Source organism: Schistocerca cancellata, chromosome 2 (genome assembly GCF_023864275.1).
Source record: "Schistocerca cancellata isolate TAMUIC-IGC-003103 chromosome 2, iqSchCanc2.1, whole genome shotgun sequence".
In the NCBI taxonomy this organism is placed as follows: domain Eukaryota; kingdom Metazoa; phylum Arthropoda; class Insecta; order Orthoptera; family Acrididae; genus Schistocerca; species Schistocerca cancellata.
In genome coordinates, this window is record NC_064627.1 from 690259042 (window position 1) to 690276536 (window position 17495).

At 37.8% G+C, this 17495-nt stretch overlaps 1 protein-coding gene across 5 annotated transcripts in view; it reads right to left on the reverse strand.

Annotated features, from left to right (window-relative positions):
* Nucleotides 1-17495, reverse strand: part of LOC126162444 (uncharacterized) — a 300063-nt gene that overhangs the window by 134051 nt on the left and 148517 nt on the right. For 3 of the 5 annotated variants that reach the window (XM_049918955.1, XM_049918954.1, XM_049918953.1), the window contains exons 3-5: nucleotides 14301-14427; nucleotides 4526-4609; nucleotides 4336-4424 (exon numbers count right to left, since the gene is read on the reverse strand). In XM_049918955.1, the coding sequence (XP_049774912.1) occupies nucleotides 4336-4424; nucleotides 4526-4609; nucleotides 14301-14427 (300 nt within the window). Of the gene's footprint in view, nucleotides 1-4335; nucleotides 4425-4525; nucleotides 4610-14300; nucleotides 14428-14527; nucleotides 14820-17495 lie in introns of all 5 variants that reach the window. The other 2 variants (XM_049918956.1, XM_049918957.1) reach the window with 1 other exon arrangement.

The following is a 17495-nucleotide window of genomic DNA, read 5'->3' on the forward strand; positions in this document are numbered from 1 at the left end:
GGGGAAATGCTGCAGGTTCTGAAAAAGTCTTAAAAATACAGAAACAAGCAGTGAGACCAGTATGTGGGGTCCCTAATGGGGCGTCTTGCAGAGGTCTCTTCAAATCTCTCAGGATACTTACCATCACAGGACAGTATATATACTCACTAACATCATTTGTAGCCAACAACAGGGAATTGTTTCAAAAAAAATTGTGACATCAACAACCATAACACAAGACGGGTGAAAAATTTTCACAAAGGCTCTACAACTCTCACTAAAGTACACAGGGGAGTTACTGAGTCAGTTATAAAGGTCTTCAATAAGCTCCCAATCAATATGAAAAAGGAAATAAATAATGTACCGGTTTTCAAAAGGAAACTAAACCTATTCTTCGTCGAACAAACTTTCTATAAAATGAATGAATACTTAAAGTTATAAGGTGTAAGAGTGGGGGAAACTGCCTAAGAAAAGCACTCCCTTGAAGATAAAGAGTGATGCTGTTACTTGTAGTTTAACTGAAATTGTGGTGACAAAATGTAAATTTATCTATGTCATTAAGAGAAAATGTGAACTCGCATGTATCCCACACTCTTGAGCATTCACTTAAACCTCTTCTTAAGGAATGCAGTTAAAATTTGTATTTAATCCAAACCATGACCATGAAGCAAAATCACCTGTTTATGTATGTCAGTAGCATAAAAATATGCACTGCTACTTATTCTACTATTTTAAACAGTCGCCTAAATTGTTTTTGGCATAATGCAGGCTTTAATAATGCATGCAAGTAATTGTTCTTGGTAAATAAACAAATGTCTGTGCAAAGTGATGTATAAATGTTCATGTACTACTGTATTGTATCAATTGACTTGTCCTATATTACTTGCACACTGTTTGTACAATATGTAATCAACAGGACCAAATAAATAAGTAAAAATAAACTTCATATGATTTTCTATATGATGGGTTATGTTCCAGGCAAAAATATGTAAAAAGAAATTAATTTGTCAGTACTCTGTATGTACAGTTAAAATTACTCTCATTTTAAAAATATTTGAAATTACAAAATTTCTGGCATACCTAAAATTCATATTATTAATTGCACAATCTAACATTAATTATTAATTTTATTTCTGGATAAAAAAAATAGTAAATGTCGTGTGACTAGGGCCTCCCGTCAGATAGACCATTCGCGAGGTGCTAGCACTTCGGCGACTTGTGTGTCAATGGGGATGAAATGATGATGATTAGGACAACACAACACCCAGTTCCTGAGCAGAGAAGATCTCTGACCCAGCCAGGAATCGAACCCAGGCCCTTAGGATTGACATTCCGTCATACTGACCACTCAGCTACTGGGGGCGGACATTTCTGGATTAATTTATAAGGTAATGATATATTATGGTTAAGATTCTTCTTTGGTCAAGAAAGTTTGTAAACTCTTTTGCTTTGTAAACTCTTTGGAATATTGTGAGTACTGCAGTATGTAGGTAGCAGAATGATCTGGCATTTATGCCATGGCCAAGCCAAAACAGTATTTGTGTAGATGAATTTTGAATCTTGTCAACAACAATGTGAATTCATGTTCTGAAGTGGAATTGTGAAGTCGGTGTGATACAAAAGAATGGGATAAAATATAAGCATATTCAAAGCAACGGGCAAACCATCAGTTATTCAGTTCAACAAGAACCCACAACATTATAAAAATTACAGCCTCAGGAATGTACCCTAGACACAAGACTTGGAGCCAACAACAATGAGATAATGAAGATAAGTAAAAAGTTTTTCTTTCATAATCTTATGCCTCTCGAAGCTTTCAAAATCTGTGCAACGACAGACAATTTTAATAGTGATGTGTGCAAGGGTAAATGAAATCCACGATAGGTACACTGTGTGGTGTATTAGCTAAATTCAGTCCCTTATTAAGGGCTGAAAGGGCTCCTTCATCCAGATTCTTGTTCAACAGGTTGATGAAGGTGCATGCTGTTCCATGAGATGACACCAATTTTTGTGTGGTTGCAAGTTTCTCAAATTTCTTTGTTTTGCTATTGTATTGCTATTGTGAGATTGCAGTTATACAGGGTGAACATTAATAAAATCAATGAACTGCATGGATGGATTACTGACTGGAAATAGAAGGAAAAAGATCCCATAAACATGTGTCCAGAAATGTATCGTTGCCATGGTAGATGGTGCTGGTGGTGCCACCATTCCCTTAGTAGCATAAACATTGTGGTGAGTATTTCTGTCTATTCTCTGCATCAAGAGCTCACTTCCATTCACCACAAAGATTATATCTGCTGTCATGGTTGGAAATCTTCTCACATAATCTTATTTCCACAGATTCTTTAATTAGAGAATGCCAGTGATAGAAGCCTGGGACAAAATTTTTGCTTTGTCAAACAATACTTTGTGTCGGTATGGCTGCACTCAGCAACTGCAGATTTCTCCACTTTTTGATTTCTAATATACCATTGATGACCTGAACAGTACAGATGGACTGACTGGTGTAATTGCTTTTACACTCACAAGGAGTGTTATAAATCCCAGTCTAAGACTGTCCTTAACAGAGCATAGCATCTCCTATATCTTCTTAGGAGGTCATAAAATAGGTCTTACACCTGTTGCCCTGTAAAGGACAGTTCTGACCTTGAGGTCCCTGGATTTGTAACATTCCTTGTGAGCTTGCAAGCAATTACAATGGTCAGTCAATCTGTACAATGGTCAGTCAATCTGTTACATTTCCAATCACTATGCAGAACATCAACAGTACCTCAAAAATTGAGAATGGGAGAAATCTGCAGGTGCTGAGCATGGCCTTACACACAAACACAAAATATTTTTTACAAAATAAAAGTGCTGTCCCTAGCTCCTACACAATGGGATTCTGTAATTTAAGAGGCTTTAGGAATAAAAATGTTTAAGAAGAACTTCAACTGTACAGCACACATGATCTTAGTGGAGCATGGAAGTGAGCTCTCAATGCAGAGAAGAGGCAGAGATATTCATCACAATATTTACACTACTACGGGAACAGTGGCATGACCTGTACAGACACTGACAACATCTGCACCAGCGTTCACAATTACTGATGAAGCCATCTATGGGCTATATAATTTCACCACAGCAGGTATTTAGACAGCCAGGTGTTCCTGACAAAGACAATGGAGGTAATCATCGCAAACTCGAAGTTTTTACTCTGAACTGATGGGGCAAGAAGTCCAGGAATGTTTTATACAAAATTATTAATTCTTTTTGCAATTTAAAATGACATTAAAATGATAATTGAGATTCAGCTTTTGTCTTGTGTTGATTGAGACTTTCCCAATTGATTAGTTGTAGAAATGGTTTTCAGACGAGACATCAAACATCATCATGAAATCCCCACAATATTTTGTTAGCACAATTTCATGACATTTTCAGGTATGATGCCCTATGACAGATTACAGTCATGCTCAAGTGACTGCCAACTCCAGCTTCGGGCCGAAATGCAACCATCACGTTGCCTGGCCCAAGATGCTGGAGTTGGCAGTCATGTTTACATGAGGTGTGCTTGCTTGTGTGTGTGGAGGGTGTGTGTTTCTCTTTTGCTGATGAAGACTGTGGCTGAAAGCTTTATGTAAGTGTCTTTTAATTGTTACTGTCTGCAACTTAACATGCCTTCTTTACAATAAGTTACAATCTATCTTTTCGTACATTGTTAACCATGTATATAATTAGGGAATATATGTATTGGTATGTCAGCTTTACGTAATAATCTTCCTGAATTCTTCTGTAGAATGAGTCACATTGCCACATGGGATTAAGCCACAGGACAATACTGAGTGCAAGCACACTAGCTGTTGCATCCTCAGGCCATTACAATGAGAGAAATTTCTAAGTGCAAAGCAGCAGAGCTGAGCTTTTTGGTCATATGCTGCTGTCACCTCAGTTTGTTATTTATCTGCACGCCAAGGAATTTCAAACTTGGAGTTTCATTTATTGTGAACTTCTGGTACCTGTAATTCATTTCTTTATTTGCATTAAATAGTTTTTATTTATCTTCTATTGGTAGTTCAATAATTACTTTAATACACTGGAGTTTTTCAATAAAAATAGTTGCTTGCATCTGTAACAACAAAGCTCTGTTTACAAAACACCACTCTATGGCATACAGGTTTACAATGAACACTGCTGCTTGCCCTTTAGTTAACATAAAGTGTGGCTAATGAGGTATTTTTTAAACTTTCTTTTAAATTGGTGTGGCTTCCCAATCCAATTACCTTATCCTAAACACTTTGCAATTTCTGCGTACCAGTCACTACAACTTATGGTGTATCTTTACATAACAGATGGTGGTTCAATGAGAGGACATACATGTGCTGCTGATCCCTGCTCATATTTGTAAATATGAGACTTGTCACCAGCTATGAGTTCAGTTCCTCTTCGACTGCAATGAACCATAACTGAAACATGAAGGGAGTATGCAAGCAAAAACACATGAACTGTCTAATGGTACAAAAATGTATGTCCTCAGACATTACGCAGAAACTTTTATTGAACTTACTTGCAAGTAGATTGGCCATAGTACCACTGGGGACAAATAGTCCAGCTTCTTTCCCAAATAATGCAGCTGCTCTTCGTTCCAAAGCTGAAAGTATTTAAATTTTGTGATTTCCTATCTACATCATTTTTCACAGTACTAACATAGAAGTCTGCTTGCAGGAAAATACACAAAAATAGTTGCAATGGCAAGTAGGTTGATTGAAATATGAGTAACTCAAATTCAACAATTACTGTAACACTCATATTAAGTTTAACAGAAATCCAGAAAAGTTATTTGAAGTAGGACAAATTAATTTTCACTTGTGCTACATGTTGCAAATGAACCAACCAACCAGATGCTTAGCCACCTGTAAGGCTCATTGTACAAATCCACTCTCAAGTAGTCCAACATACCGAGAATTACTTTACTGAAATTTGTAAAGTCAGTTTACCACAATGTTGCATACAAAGCTCCAGTTCCTCATATGTACTGTTGTTTATTGGAACTAGATATTTCTGCAAAGCTCTATGTCCTTTTGTCAGACTGTGTAGCTGTCTTCAGAGTCATATATATTAGCTTACTTTCACCAGTAAAAATAATCCTACTCCAGGTCACATTAGTACTGCAACATTCAAAAACTTATTTGATATGGTGATGTACACCAATCTACAGGCCCTGGGATTTAGCACCAATTTTTGTAAACATAGCCACTTCCTATTTTTTGTCACTGTTTCTATAATAGCATGATACTGTTTCAATTACAGCATGATACTTTCATCCATGTAGATCTATCTGTTCAATTTCTGTAATTTCAGAGCGGTTTTCTCAGAAATTTAACACATCTGCTTATATTTCACTAGCTCGTTCAGATGTAATTGTATTTATTGTAGAACTCTGTCTTTCAGAAAAAAAACTCTACTGAAAAAGAATGGAAATCACCATGTTACTATGTCTACTGTTTTGGTCAAATTATATCCTATTATCATATCTGCATGCAAGTAACAGCTTATTTAAAAGCAATCAGATACAGACCACCCCAAACATAGTGCAGCTGAATGAGGTGTGATACATCTGTCACACACAGCTGTAAATGCTTGTCTTTCTAGAGCAACTCTCTGCACTCTCATTCATTTGTACCACATGATGTTACATCCAAAACTTATTAAGCACATGATTTTCTCACTAATGTGAGGTGAATTCTCACCAGTATGCACAAATTATTAATTTAACTTCATTACCCATTGTTACCTATACTCTCAATTGTAATTACATTTTTACATTTTTTAACAGGTGACATTCCTGAGCTCTGTACATGGATTAAAAATACAGATTACCATTCCTAATAATTGATGTCCAGAGTACTGCACCAGTTCTAAAATTTTACTTTCATGACCATACATGTATCAGAAATACAAAGTGACTGACAGCTAGCTGCTTACAGGACAGCTACCATAGCAACAACTAATCAGAGCACAGATGTCAATCACTCTGCTACCTCTGGTGCTGGTTACCTGTCAGCTGCATATGAAAATTGGTGTCTACAACATAATTGTTGTGGTTTGTTCTTATATGTTTTGTTTCTTCGTGTAGTATATTTTCTTTAGTGAATTAATGAAGTTAATAGCATAATTGCTAATGAAAGTGATAAGACTATTATGATCTTGCAACAAGAACACAATACCGAGCATCCTGCTATAGCACTTTGAAATGAATTTCTTGCAAATAAACTTTCAGATTTGCCAGCGGATAACACTGTGCAAGTCCCACAATATTTCATTGACCCAACTGTTTGACATATTCAGGTGGCGGTAGTTGCTGACATCACTGCTGCAAAATAAAACTGGTGCAATTGTGTAGTGGCATCAAAATTTATCTGGCCAAAAGCAGGAATTAAACATCCTCTGTTGGAAGGAAATTATGGTCTTAGTGTCCCCAGCTGGGAGCCAAATAGAGGTTCCCCGCATGTGCACTGTGGGAAAGATTGTGCTGCTGGACATGCCAACAACTAAAAGTTCTATTAACTCCTGGCAATGCGCCTTGCCGGGTAACAAACACATCAGAGGATCTTGTTTCTCCTGTTTCAATATAATGACAGCCAGTGCTGGATACCAGGCAGTGCTTAGCTGAAATCTGGTATCCATTTTATTAACTCTGCCTGCTGTACAGATATGTATGGCCTCTTGCACAATGTGGTAGAGTCTTACGCTCCCTGGTACATAGAGCACTTGTGGGCTTAGGCCTGAAAGCCTGACATGTAACCTGCAACACCTAACAACAGTGTTCTATCAGAACAGTTATTCTGATAAGCAGATATGCAATGCATTCTGAGATAAGCATATTCAATGTAGGGATGTAAATGAAGATGCTGAGGCACCTGGTTCAGTGGTTTCCTTGCCATGTTTTAGCACCATGTCTTCAGGAACAGAGAGACTCTTCAAGAGACACAATATAAATGTGTTTTTTGTCCACCAGTGAAACTGAGGACTTTGTTGTGCTCTCACAAAGACAGTTTTGGCCTTAGAAAATGCGGCTGATGTAAGATCTCATGCACCTGTGGGAAATCTTATACTGGGCTGATATATCACACTGTGCAACATTGTTGTGTTGAACACCATCAATTTACACACCTGGGCCAACTTGATAAATCAGCAATAGCAGAGAATTTCCTAAATACAAAACATTGCACATTTTAAAAGTAGATTCAAGCTGTATCATTCTGGGATTGTGGTTTTTAAGGAGGCCATAAATATCATTCAGGGCCAGTCCTATCAACAAGGGTGCAAGATTTCATCTAAGCACTATCTTGAATACAGCAGTTGCTGCCATTAAATTAAAACAGGAGAAAGAAGATCCTCCAATGTACAACCTGACACAGTGCATTGCCAAGAGTTAATCCTGTTGTTAACCACCGGAGTATTCAGCAACACTGTCGTTGCTCACAGTGCACATGTGGAGGGCCTCTCTTTGGTTCCCAGTAGCGGACAATATGAGAGCCTTCCCTTGCATGCATAATCCCTGTTCCTGGCTCAATAAATTTTGATGTCACCATGTGATTATCAACAGCTGCATCTTGCAGCAGTGATTACAGCAACTACCACCATCTGAACATGTTGAACAGTTGTGTCACAAAATATTGTGGGATTTGCATAACATTATCCAGCAGCAAACCTGAGAAGTGTATTCTTAACAGCTCTGTTGGGAAAACCTGAAAAGTCACAATGAATTTCTTGCGCAGCATGTGGAACATGAAGTTGAAGAATCAAAAATTGTAGTAATTGCTTGGAATCAAATGCATACTGCCATAATGCTACATTTGCAAACAGATGAAAATGGCCACAGTGACCAAAACCAGTGGAGGTGATTGAAAATAAAAGTGAAAGTTACTGAAATAATGAGCAACCAGTTGCATGGAAAAAATTTATTTCCTTAACTGGTTTCAGTCACTTTGTGCCCTTCTTCAGAAGGTTATAACTATTGCCTTATTTGCAAGTGTCAACAATACGATGCAGGCAGCATATGCTGTGATCATATTGGTCTTAGCTCCTTTTTCTTTTGCTGACTTTTTCAAAAAATACAACTACAGTTGCTGAAGATGGATAAAATATTAAAAAAGTGGAACTGCTGCAGCTATTTTATTTCAGGGCTTTGAAATGAGTTATTCATGATCTTAATTCTTTCCTTTCCAACCTTTGCTTCCTACTTCTGCTCTTCACTGTCAGACTGCTCCTGTACTAGTTGTGTTGTACAAATACTGTTGCCTATTTCCAAAGCACTCATGACAGATAGCGATGTACAATATGGAGGGGCACTCCACTATTTTCAAGGGCAGAGTATTGGTTGGTGTTGAAGTCATTACACGATTTCAGGTTCTAATGAAGTGATACTGTATTTTGACACATCTGATGAGTACTGACTCTATGCCACTGTTGTATCAGTAGTCAATACATTGTCAACATTGTGGTAGATTGTGTCCCCCAACAAGAATGGCCCAGGACACAGAGATTGTTTATTGCTTGTTCTGCGAACAGAAGAAAATGTTTGATCTGAATTTACCACATCAGCTGTGACTCATAGCATAGCTCGAGGAGATTACTTCATTCACTCATTCACCCATCTATTGCATTTGATAAATCCTGTTATGCAGGAGAGCTTTCAGGAATGAGAAACAGGCCAAGTAACCCATAAAAAGGCAGTGAGGGCCACTGCAAAGCTACTTCTCTATAGTGCATTAAGATTAGCTCATAACCACAACACAAGCTCAGATTCTAAGCTTAGACATTTATCAGAAGGACACAAAATTTATAATTGTAGAAATATACTAATATGTACTTAAATTAAAGTCTATTTTTATAAGGCTATGCTGCTGCAGTGCATTTCCCAGTACCATATACATACAAATATTTTGTGGTGTAAATATGTTAATACTACTGTAGTTGAAAAAGGATAAAAATTAAACATTTAAAACCATGAATTACATATAAAAAAAATAAGTTAACTGGTTTTAAAAGCACTTCCATAGCAGAACTCCCCAGCAACAGCAACCAGAAAGTAAATCAATAAAAAGAAAGACATTTTAAAGCAAAGGTCAGTAATTCTACTTTTTTTTTAAGTCATTTAAAAACATTCAGTCTTTGTCCTGAAAAAATATTCTACATATTGTTGATTATATTTGTGATGAATTTGTGAGTGCATAATATGAGTGACTGTAAGTTTAAGACAATGTTTCTGCAGTGAAACAGCTGCAGGCCTATTCAGCTACGATGTGGGTTGAGTCTGGTACTGTTGATTTGGGCTCTCTTGAGTAACATGCTTCCTTCATGACCAAACATCACAGTTTTTGAATAGTTCTTTAAAGACTCTATTGAGCACATTGCAGAGATCTATATTCTATATCCTCTCACTCCGCTTCATTTTAATCCCATTAGATAAAGTGATTCTCTGTTTTCTGTTAGGAAGGTAAGAGCTCATTGAAGTAAGAGAGATGTCATACTGCTTAAGTTTTCAGAGTAGAAATTTGTGGTTGACATTATTAAAGATCACCTGAAACCACATGTGGTTCACTTTTTACAATTTAAGTCTCCCGGGACTTAATTTGTGAGGTCAACAGTATATGACTAACACATCAGATGAATTCTCAGTTGCGCATAATGACTACCATCGGATGTAGAATGGGATGACGACAATGAAAATTTGTGCTTGACTGGGTCTCAAACTTGGATTTCCCATTTATCGTGAGCGGTTGCTTTACCATTTGGCTATCCGTGCACACCTCACAGCCAGACCCAAACTTCCAGATGTTGTCAACCATACGTCTATGATCTGTATTCACACATCCATTATGTGTATTCCCATACAGATGATCTGATGTGTTTCGTAATGACTGTGGTTGCCACAGTGCATGGTCATCAGAATAACACAGGCACTGCAGTATCATATTTATCTGCCGATACTTGACATGCAACTTTCAAGCACAACAACAGATCTGTATGGGAATACACATAATGGATGTGTGAGTACAGATCACAGACGTATGGTTGATGACATATAGAAGTTTGGGTCTGGCCGTGAGTCGTGCATGGATAGCCAAATGGTAAGGCGACCACTCACGATAAGCAGGAAATCCGAGTTTGAGTCCTGGACTGGCACATATTTTCATTGTCATCATTCCATTCTACAGCCAATGGTAGTCATTATTCGCAACTGCAAATTCATCTGATGTGTTTCATAATGGGTGTGGTCACCGCAGTTCATTGTCATCAGAATAACACGGGTACTGCAGTATCATATTTATCTGCCGATACCAAGCATGTGAGTTTCAGCACCATGTCTGATCTGTACGGGAATACACATAATGGATGTGCGAATACAGATCATAGACATATGGTTGACGACATATGGAAGTTTAGGTCTGGCCGTGAGTTGTGAATGGATAGCCAAATGTTAAGGCACCCACTCGCACTAATAGGGAAATCCGAGTTTGAGTCCCGGTCCGGCACAAATTTTCATTGTCCTCATTCCATTTTACAGCTGATGGTAGTCATTATTTGCAATTGTGAAAGCATCTGATGTGTTTTGTAACGGCTGTGGTCGCCACAGTGCATCATCATCAGAATAACTCATGCACTGCAGTATTGTATATGACAAGTTTTTGAGAGGACTGGAATAAATTACATTGGTAAACAATTAGTAGTCATTTTCTTATCCTCAGATTCCCTGTTGTATTTTAAAACAGCTTATTACAGTTACAAAAATTTTTTTGAGTTATTGGTGGATCAGATTTGTTGGCGAAAATACATGTTCAAAGTCGGTGGTACACAGAAAACATCTTCGAAATTGTACTAAATGCTTTCTCTGAGAATTACTTTGAACAATTACTTCATGAGCCCACACAAATTGTCAATGATTGCGAAAACACACTTGACCTCTTAGACACAAATAATCCTGATCTAACAGAGAACGTCATGACAGATACAGGGATTAGTGAAAACAAAGTCATTGTAGCAAGGGTCAAAACCATATCAACCAAAACCACTAAAAATAAATGCAAAATATATCTATTTACAACAACCAATAAAAATTCGCATCTTGCCTTCCTAAGAGAGAGTCTCCATTCCTTCCAAGCTAATTATGCAAGTGTAGACCAGATATGGCTCAAATTCAAAGACACAGTATCGTCAGCAATAGATAGATTCATACCGCATAAGTCAATAAGACTGATCCACCATGGTACACAAAACATGTCAGAACACTGTTGCAGAAGCAATGAAGAAAGCATGCCAAATTCAGAAGAATGCAAAATCCCCAATGCTGACTAAGTTTCACGGAAGTTGCAAATTTAGTGCGGATGTCAATCTGAGATTCTTTTAATAGTTACCACAATGAAATATTGTCTCAAAATATGATAGAAAACCCAAAGAGGTTCTGGTCGTATGTAAAGTACACCAGTGGAAAAAAACAGTCAATACCGTCATTGCGCAATAGTGATGGAAATGTTACCGATGATGGTACCACTAAAGCGGAGTTAGTACTCATAAATACAGTTTTCCATAATTCCTTCATGAAAGAAGATGAAGTAAATATTCCAGAATTCGAAACCAGAAGAGCTGTTAGCATGAGTGACATAAAAGTAGATATCTTAGGTGTTGCAAAACAACTCAAATCACTTAAGAAAGGCAAGTCTTCCAGTCCAGATGGTATACCAATCAGGTTCCTTCCAGAGTATCCAGACACAATAGCACCTTTCTTAGCAATCATATACAACCACTCACTTGACGAAAGGCCTGTTCCTAAAGACTGTAAAGTAGCTCAGGTCACACCAATATTCAAGAAGGGAAACAGGAGTAACCCATTGAATTACAGACCCATACCACTGACCTCAATTTTCAGTAGTATTTTGGAGCATATACTGTACTCAAACACTATGAATCACCTTGGAGAAAATGACTTATTGCTACATAACCAACATGGATTCAGAAAATATCATTCTTGTGCAACACAGCTAGCTCTTTATTCCCATGAAGTAATGAGTGCTGTCGACAAGGGATCTCAGATTGATTATATATTCCTAGATTTCCAGAAGGCTTTTGATACCGTTCCTCACAAGTGACTATTAATCAAATTGCGTTTATATGGAGTATCGTCTCAGTTGTGTGACTGGATTAGTGATTTCCTCTCAGAGAGGTCACAGTTTGTAGTGCCAGATGGTAAATCATTTATTAGAACAGAAGTGATATCTGGCATTCCACAAGGTAGTGTCATAGGCCCTCTGCTGCTCCTGATTTATATAAATGATCTAGGTGATAATCTGAGCAGCCCACACTTAGATTGTTTGCAGATGATGCTGTAATTTACTGTCTAGTAAAATCATCAGATGATCAATTCCAATTACAAAATGATCAAGAGAGAATTTCTGTATAGTGCGAAAAGTAGCAATTAGCACTAAACAAAGAAAAGTGTGAGGTCATCCACATGGGTACTAAAAGAAATCTGATAAATTTTGGATATATGATAAATCACACAAATCTAAGGACTGTCAATTCAACTAAATACCAAGGAATTACAATTATGAGCAACTTAAATTGGAAAGACCACATAGATAATATTGTGGGGAGGGCGGAACAAAGACTGGGCTTTGTTGGTAGAACACTTAGAAGATGTGACAAACTCACTAAAGAGACAGCTTGTCCTCTGCTGGAATATTACTGCGCGGTATGGGATCCTTACCAGGTAGGATTGAGGGAGGACATCAAAAAAGTGCAAAGAAGGGCAGCTCGTTTCATGTTATCGTGTAATAGGGGTAAGAGTGTCACTGATATGATACGCGAGTTGGGATGGCAGTCACTGAAACAAAGCGGTTTTCTTTGTGGCGAGATCTATTTACAAAATTTCAATCACCAACTTTCTCTTCTGAATGTGTAAATATTTTGTTGAGACCCACCTACGTATGGAGAAATGATCATCATAATAAAATAAGAGAAATCAGTGCTCAAATGGAAAGATTTATGTGTTCCTTTTTCCCATATTCCATTCAAGACTGGAATGGTAGAGAATTAGTATGAAAATGGTTCAATGAACCCTCTGCCAGGCACTTAAGTGTGAATTGCAGAGTAACCCTGTAGATGTAGATGTTTAAAGAGCTGGAACTTCCAAATCAGTACAAGTTTTAAGTGTGTACCAGAAACCCAAACACATTGAAAAGATTTATCACTTTGAGTGATTTAATGTCTTTTTGTAATCTCTTTCATTCACTACATACTCAAAATGTTTTGTGGTAGATACAGCGTCTGTGAAAATAAAGCAAATTCTCATACATATGAAGGTTTGTTATTAGTTCCTCGGCTTGCTGACATTGTTAGAGAGTAATCACAGGAAAAAGTTACAAGTTGTGTTGTGTAATCATATTCTGAATTCAAGAAGAAGGAGCTTTTATGACACTCAATTCTCTACAGACTAAGTTCTTTGGCATCACAAATATTTAACCCATAAGATTCTTTGTCCCTGAGAGCTATGGTGGAATGGTTATTGGGGATGATATGGGGATGTGATCTTGCAACTTTCATTATGTTCCTATACATTTCAAAACAGCATCCTCCTGGAGTTGTCCTCACCTTGAAGAATTACAAGGTGCCATATCACAAAACAAGGGAGATGCACAAACCTATGGAATTCTATTTTCAGGAACAAGTAGCTGAGTAATTTGTGGTAATGGACTTGAAATGTTGCAGATTGATGTAATTGCTACTTCCTTCCAACCAACAACTGCAATTCTTTCTATCAAGAACATATTGGGGGCATTCCTTCTAGTACTCCTGATTGATGATTTATTCTTCTAAGGAGGGTTTACAATGTCCTTAAAGACAATTTGTATCATGTACACCTCAAACTGAATCTAATATGCTTTTCATTCCTTGGGGAATTTGTATGCTTTTATTCTGATGAATTAACCTTATGTGCATCCCTGCTGCACTATTGCTAGAAACCTTCTGAATCATTCATGAGAATTAGCACAAATACTCTCAACATCACACAGAGAGTGATGCAATACCAGTGCATTGTATGGAAGGTGAGGGCATATGTTGCACCTTGTCTCTCTCTGACTGTTACTGTTGTACAAAGGAATTACAAGGAAACAAAACAAATCACGTAATCATATAAAAGTTCTGTCTACACCGAATCTGTCACTAATTCACATGACAACAAAACATTGCACACTTCTTTCATGAAAATTTTACCATAATGTATCACTTTAAAAAGCCTAAGATTCAGTTACTTCACTGAAATATATGCACATACATACCTTTCACAGTAGGATCTTCTTCATAAACATCATCTCCAACTTCCGCATTGTACATTGCTTCTCTCATTGCCTTAGTAGGTACTGTTAATGTATCGCTCCGCAAATCAATCACATACATATCCTGGAACTTTAAAATTTGTTTTTAACTATGAAAATAGCATTTCATAGCAATAATAGAAATTCCAGGAAGAAGCTATACATAAAATAAAGGAAATTAAATCACTCACCTATAGCAAATTGATGCATGGAGCACAAAGACACATAACAGAAAACAGTAGTCACACTAGCTTCCAATTGCTAGCTCTTTTTCTAGCAAAAGTACACACATTCACAAACACACTACACAGATGTTCAGTTGTTGGCTAATCCTTATTAGTGACAAATGTGTCAGTTAATATGACAGGATCAGAAATCTGACCTATCACATAGCATATAAGTTGTCATGTTGTTGCTCCTATCAAATCTTGGGCAAAGACAATTCTTAATAATGTTTGAGACATCTGATGATTGGTTGCAAACCTGAAAACCAGTTTTGCCACATAAACATTTTATAATGAAGCAAGTCCTTAGAACACCTTCTTCTACCATTGACGAAGAGATCAATACCATAGCATTTTCTTCATATCATAAACACATTTCCAAATTTTGACCAAATCAGGTGCCGGCCGTGGTGGTCTAGCGGTTCTAGGCGTGCAGTCCGGAACCGCGCGACTGCTACGGTCGCAGGTTCGAATCCTGCCTCGGGCATGGATGTGTGTGATGTTCTTAGGTTAGTTAGGTTTAAGTAGTTCTAAGTTCTAGGGGACTGATGACCACAGATGTTACGTCCCATAGTGCTCAGGGCCATTTGAACCATTTTTGAACCAAATCAGGTATACAAACAAACACTAACGACTTTGTCAGTACAGGGAGATATAATCCATACTATAATTAAACCAATGTTGTCACTGAATAGAAAAATGTCATATCTCTGTAAAATAACTTCTCTACAATTTTTGTTTTTATGTTCAAAGGAAAAGTATAAAGAATTATAACTTTATTTAAATGTTTATTAGTGCATACAAACTGAAGGCATTATTGCACAACGGCATTCATGTTTCTAAATCACATCTGATACACACCGATTCAAAGATTGATTAATAACCAAATCTGAATAGCTTAGTTAAAGACATAAAAATGCCAATTTTTCCTACATTTTCAGTTATGTGCATTATTGTAAAAACTAAGTACAATTGACCAAAGAGTCATATAATTCCAAGAATCACAGCTATTAAAATAAAATTGTTGAACTGACTAGTAAATGTGGTGTTACCTGCATAACAGAAAGCGTCTGGTTTTGTATACAAAGAATGGGAAAATGCTTTGTCAGTTGGTGAGAAAGAGCTGTCAGTGGTGGAAGCTAGCAGTTTGTTATGCTTTGACACTTGGTCATGTTGCACAACAAACTGTCTTTTTACAAATTTTGACATACAGGGTGATCCATTGATCGTGACTCTCACAAAATAAGCATCAAACGAAAAAACTACAAAGAACAAAACTTGTCTAGCTTGAAGGAGGAAACTAGATGGCACTATGGTTAGCCCACTAGATGGCGCTGCCATAGGTCAAATGGATTTTTTAAAATAAGAACCCCCAGTTTTTATTACATATTTGGGTAGTACGTAAAGAAATATGAATATTATAGTTGGACCACTTTTTTCGCTTTGTGATAGATGGCGCTGTAATAGTCACAAACATATGGCTCACAATTTTAGACAAACAGTTGGTAACAGGTAGTTTTTTTAAATTAAAATACAGAACGTAGGTAAGTTTGAACATTTTATTTCAGTTGTTCCAATGTGATAAATGTACCTTTGTGAACTTATCATTTCTGAGAATTTAGGAATGTAATCCTCTTTCATCCTGTCATTGCACTAATGTGATTAAAATGCATTGTTGGATATCTGGCATACATACGAATTGATCACAGCTTGAAACACACAGTAGCTGATTCTCCTGAGATATCTTTCTGCTCCGCAAAGAAGTTCTTGCAAACTTTGTTGAATTTCGTGGTAAAGTCTAGGTATGTCTTGCTGTGGAGTGGCTATACTTGATCAACCCATTACTGCTTAGCAACAAACATTTCCTATGTCTCCAAACAATTACCATAACAACTGAATGACCCTTTACTGTACTTCCAATAGCATGGAAATCGGACCTCTTTTATGATGTCCAAGTATGGTTGCCACGTGTCTGGCTTTAGCTAGCTCTGAACCAAGCCTCCCCACCGCCACCCAAGTGCCCGCCCAATATGTTGATAAACATTCCCTCCCCCTCTCATGCCTCTTCGCACGGCTCGCTCCATAGCTCCACGTGCCGCAGCACCACTGCCACCTCGAAGCATGCCTCTCTGGCACACTATGGACAATAGACAGCCTCTATGTGCAACGCTCATGCCCGCCTCATGCTCAGCACTTGTAAACTGGCATCCGAGCCAGTGTAAACATAACAAAAATGTGACTTTTCCACAGCCATTCCCTTCTCAAGCAGACAGCTACACTGCTTCCAGGCCATGCGCCCCTAATAACTCTACCGATACCATGCCCCGCCCATGTGCAGTCATCGAACATTCAGTTAACACCATCATGAACAGAACTGTTCATCGCACCATCACGTCCGAGGACCCCCCTATTCGCCACAAGGCTTGCCACCTTCAGCCACTCTAGTTACGCTTGGCTCACCAGCAAATACAGGAACATCTTGAGGCAGGAATTTTACAGCCCTCCAATAGTAACTAGTCATCACCCATACCCCTCACCCCCAAACAGGATGGCTCCTTTCGTATGTGTGGTGATTACAGACGCTTGAACTCTAGAACTGTGATGGTCAATTATCCTATACTGAACATTTCTGACTTCACTCACCTTCTTGCTACAATTTTCAGTGTGCTGGATTGAAAATGTGCTTATCACCAAATCCCAGTCGCATCCGAAGATATTCCGAAAACAGAAATTATCACTCCCATCGCATTGTATGACTACCATTTCATGTCAGTCAGGTTAAAGAACACTACCCAGATGTGGCAACGCTTCATTGACTCTCTCTTGCTCCATGTCAACTTCTGTTTCGTTTACGTCGACGATATCCTGATTTTCAGCAAATCTGTGCAAGATCCCGAACGCCACATCACAATAGTAAAGGATGCTCTCTCATCAA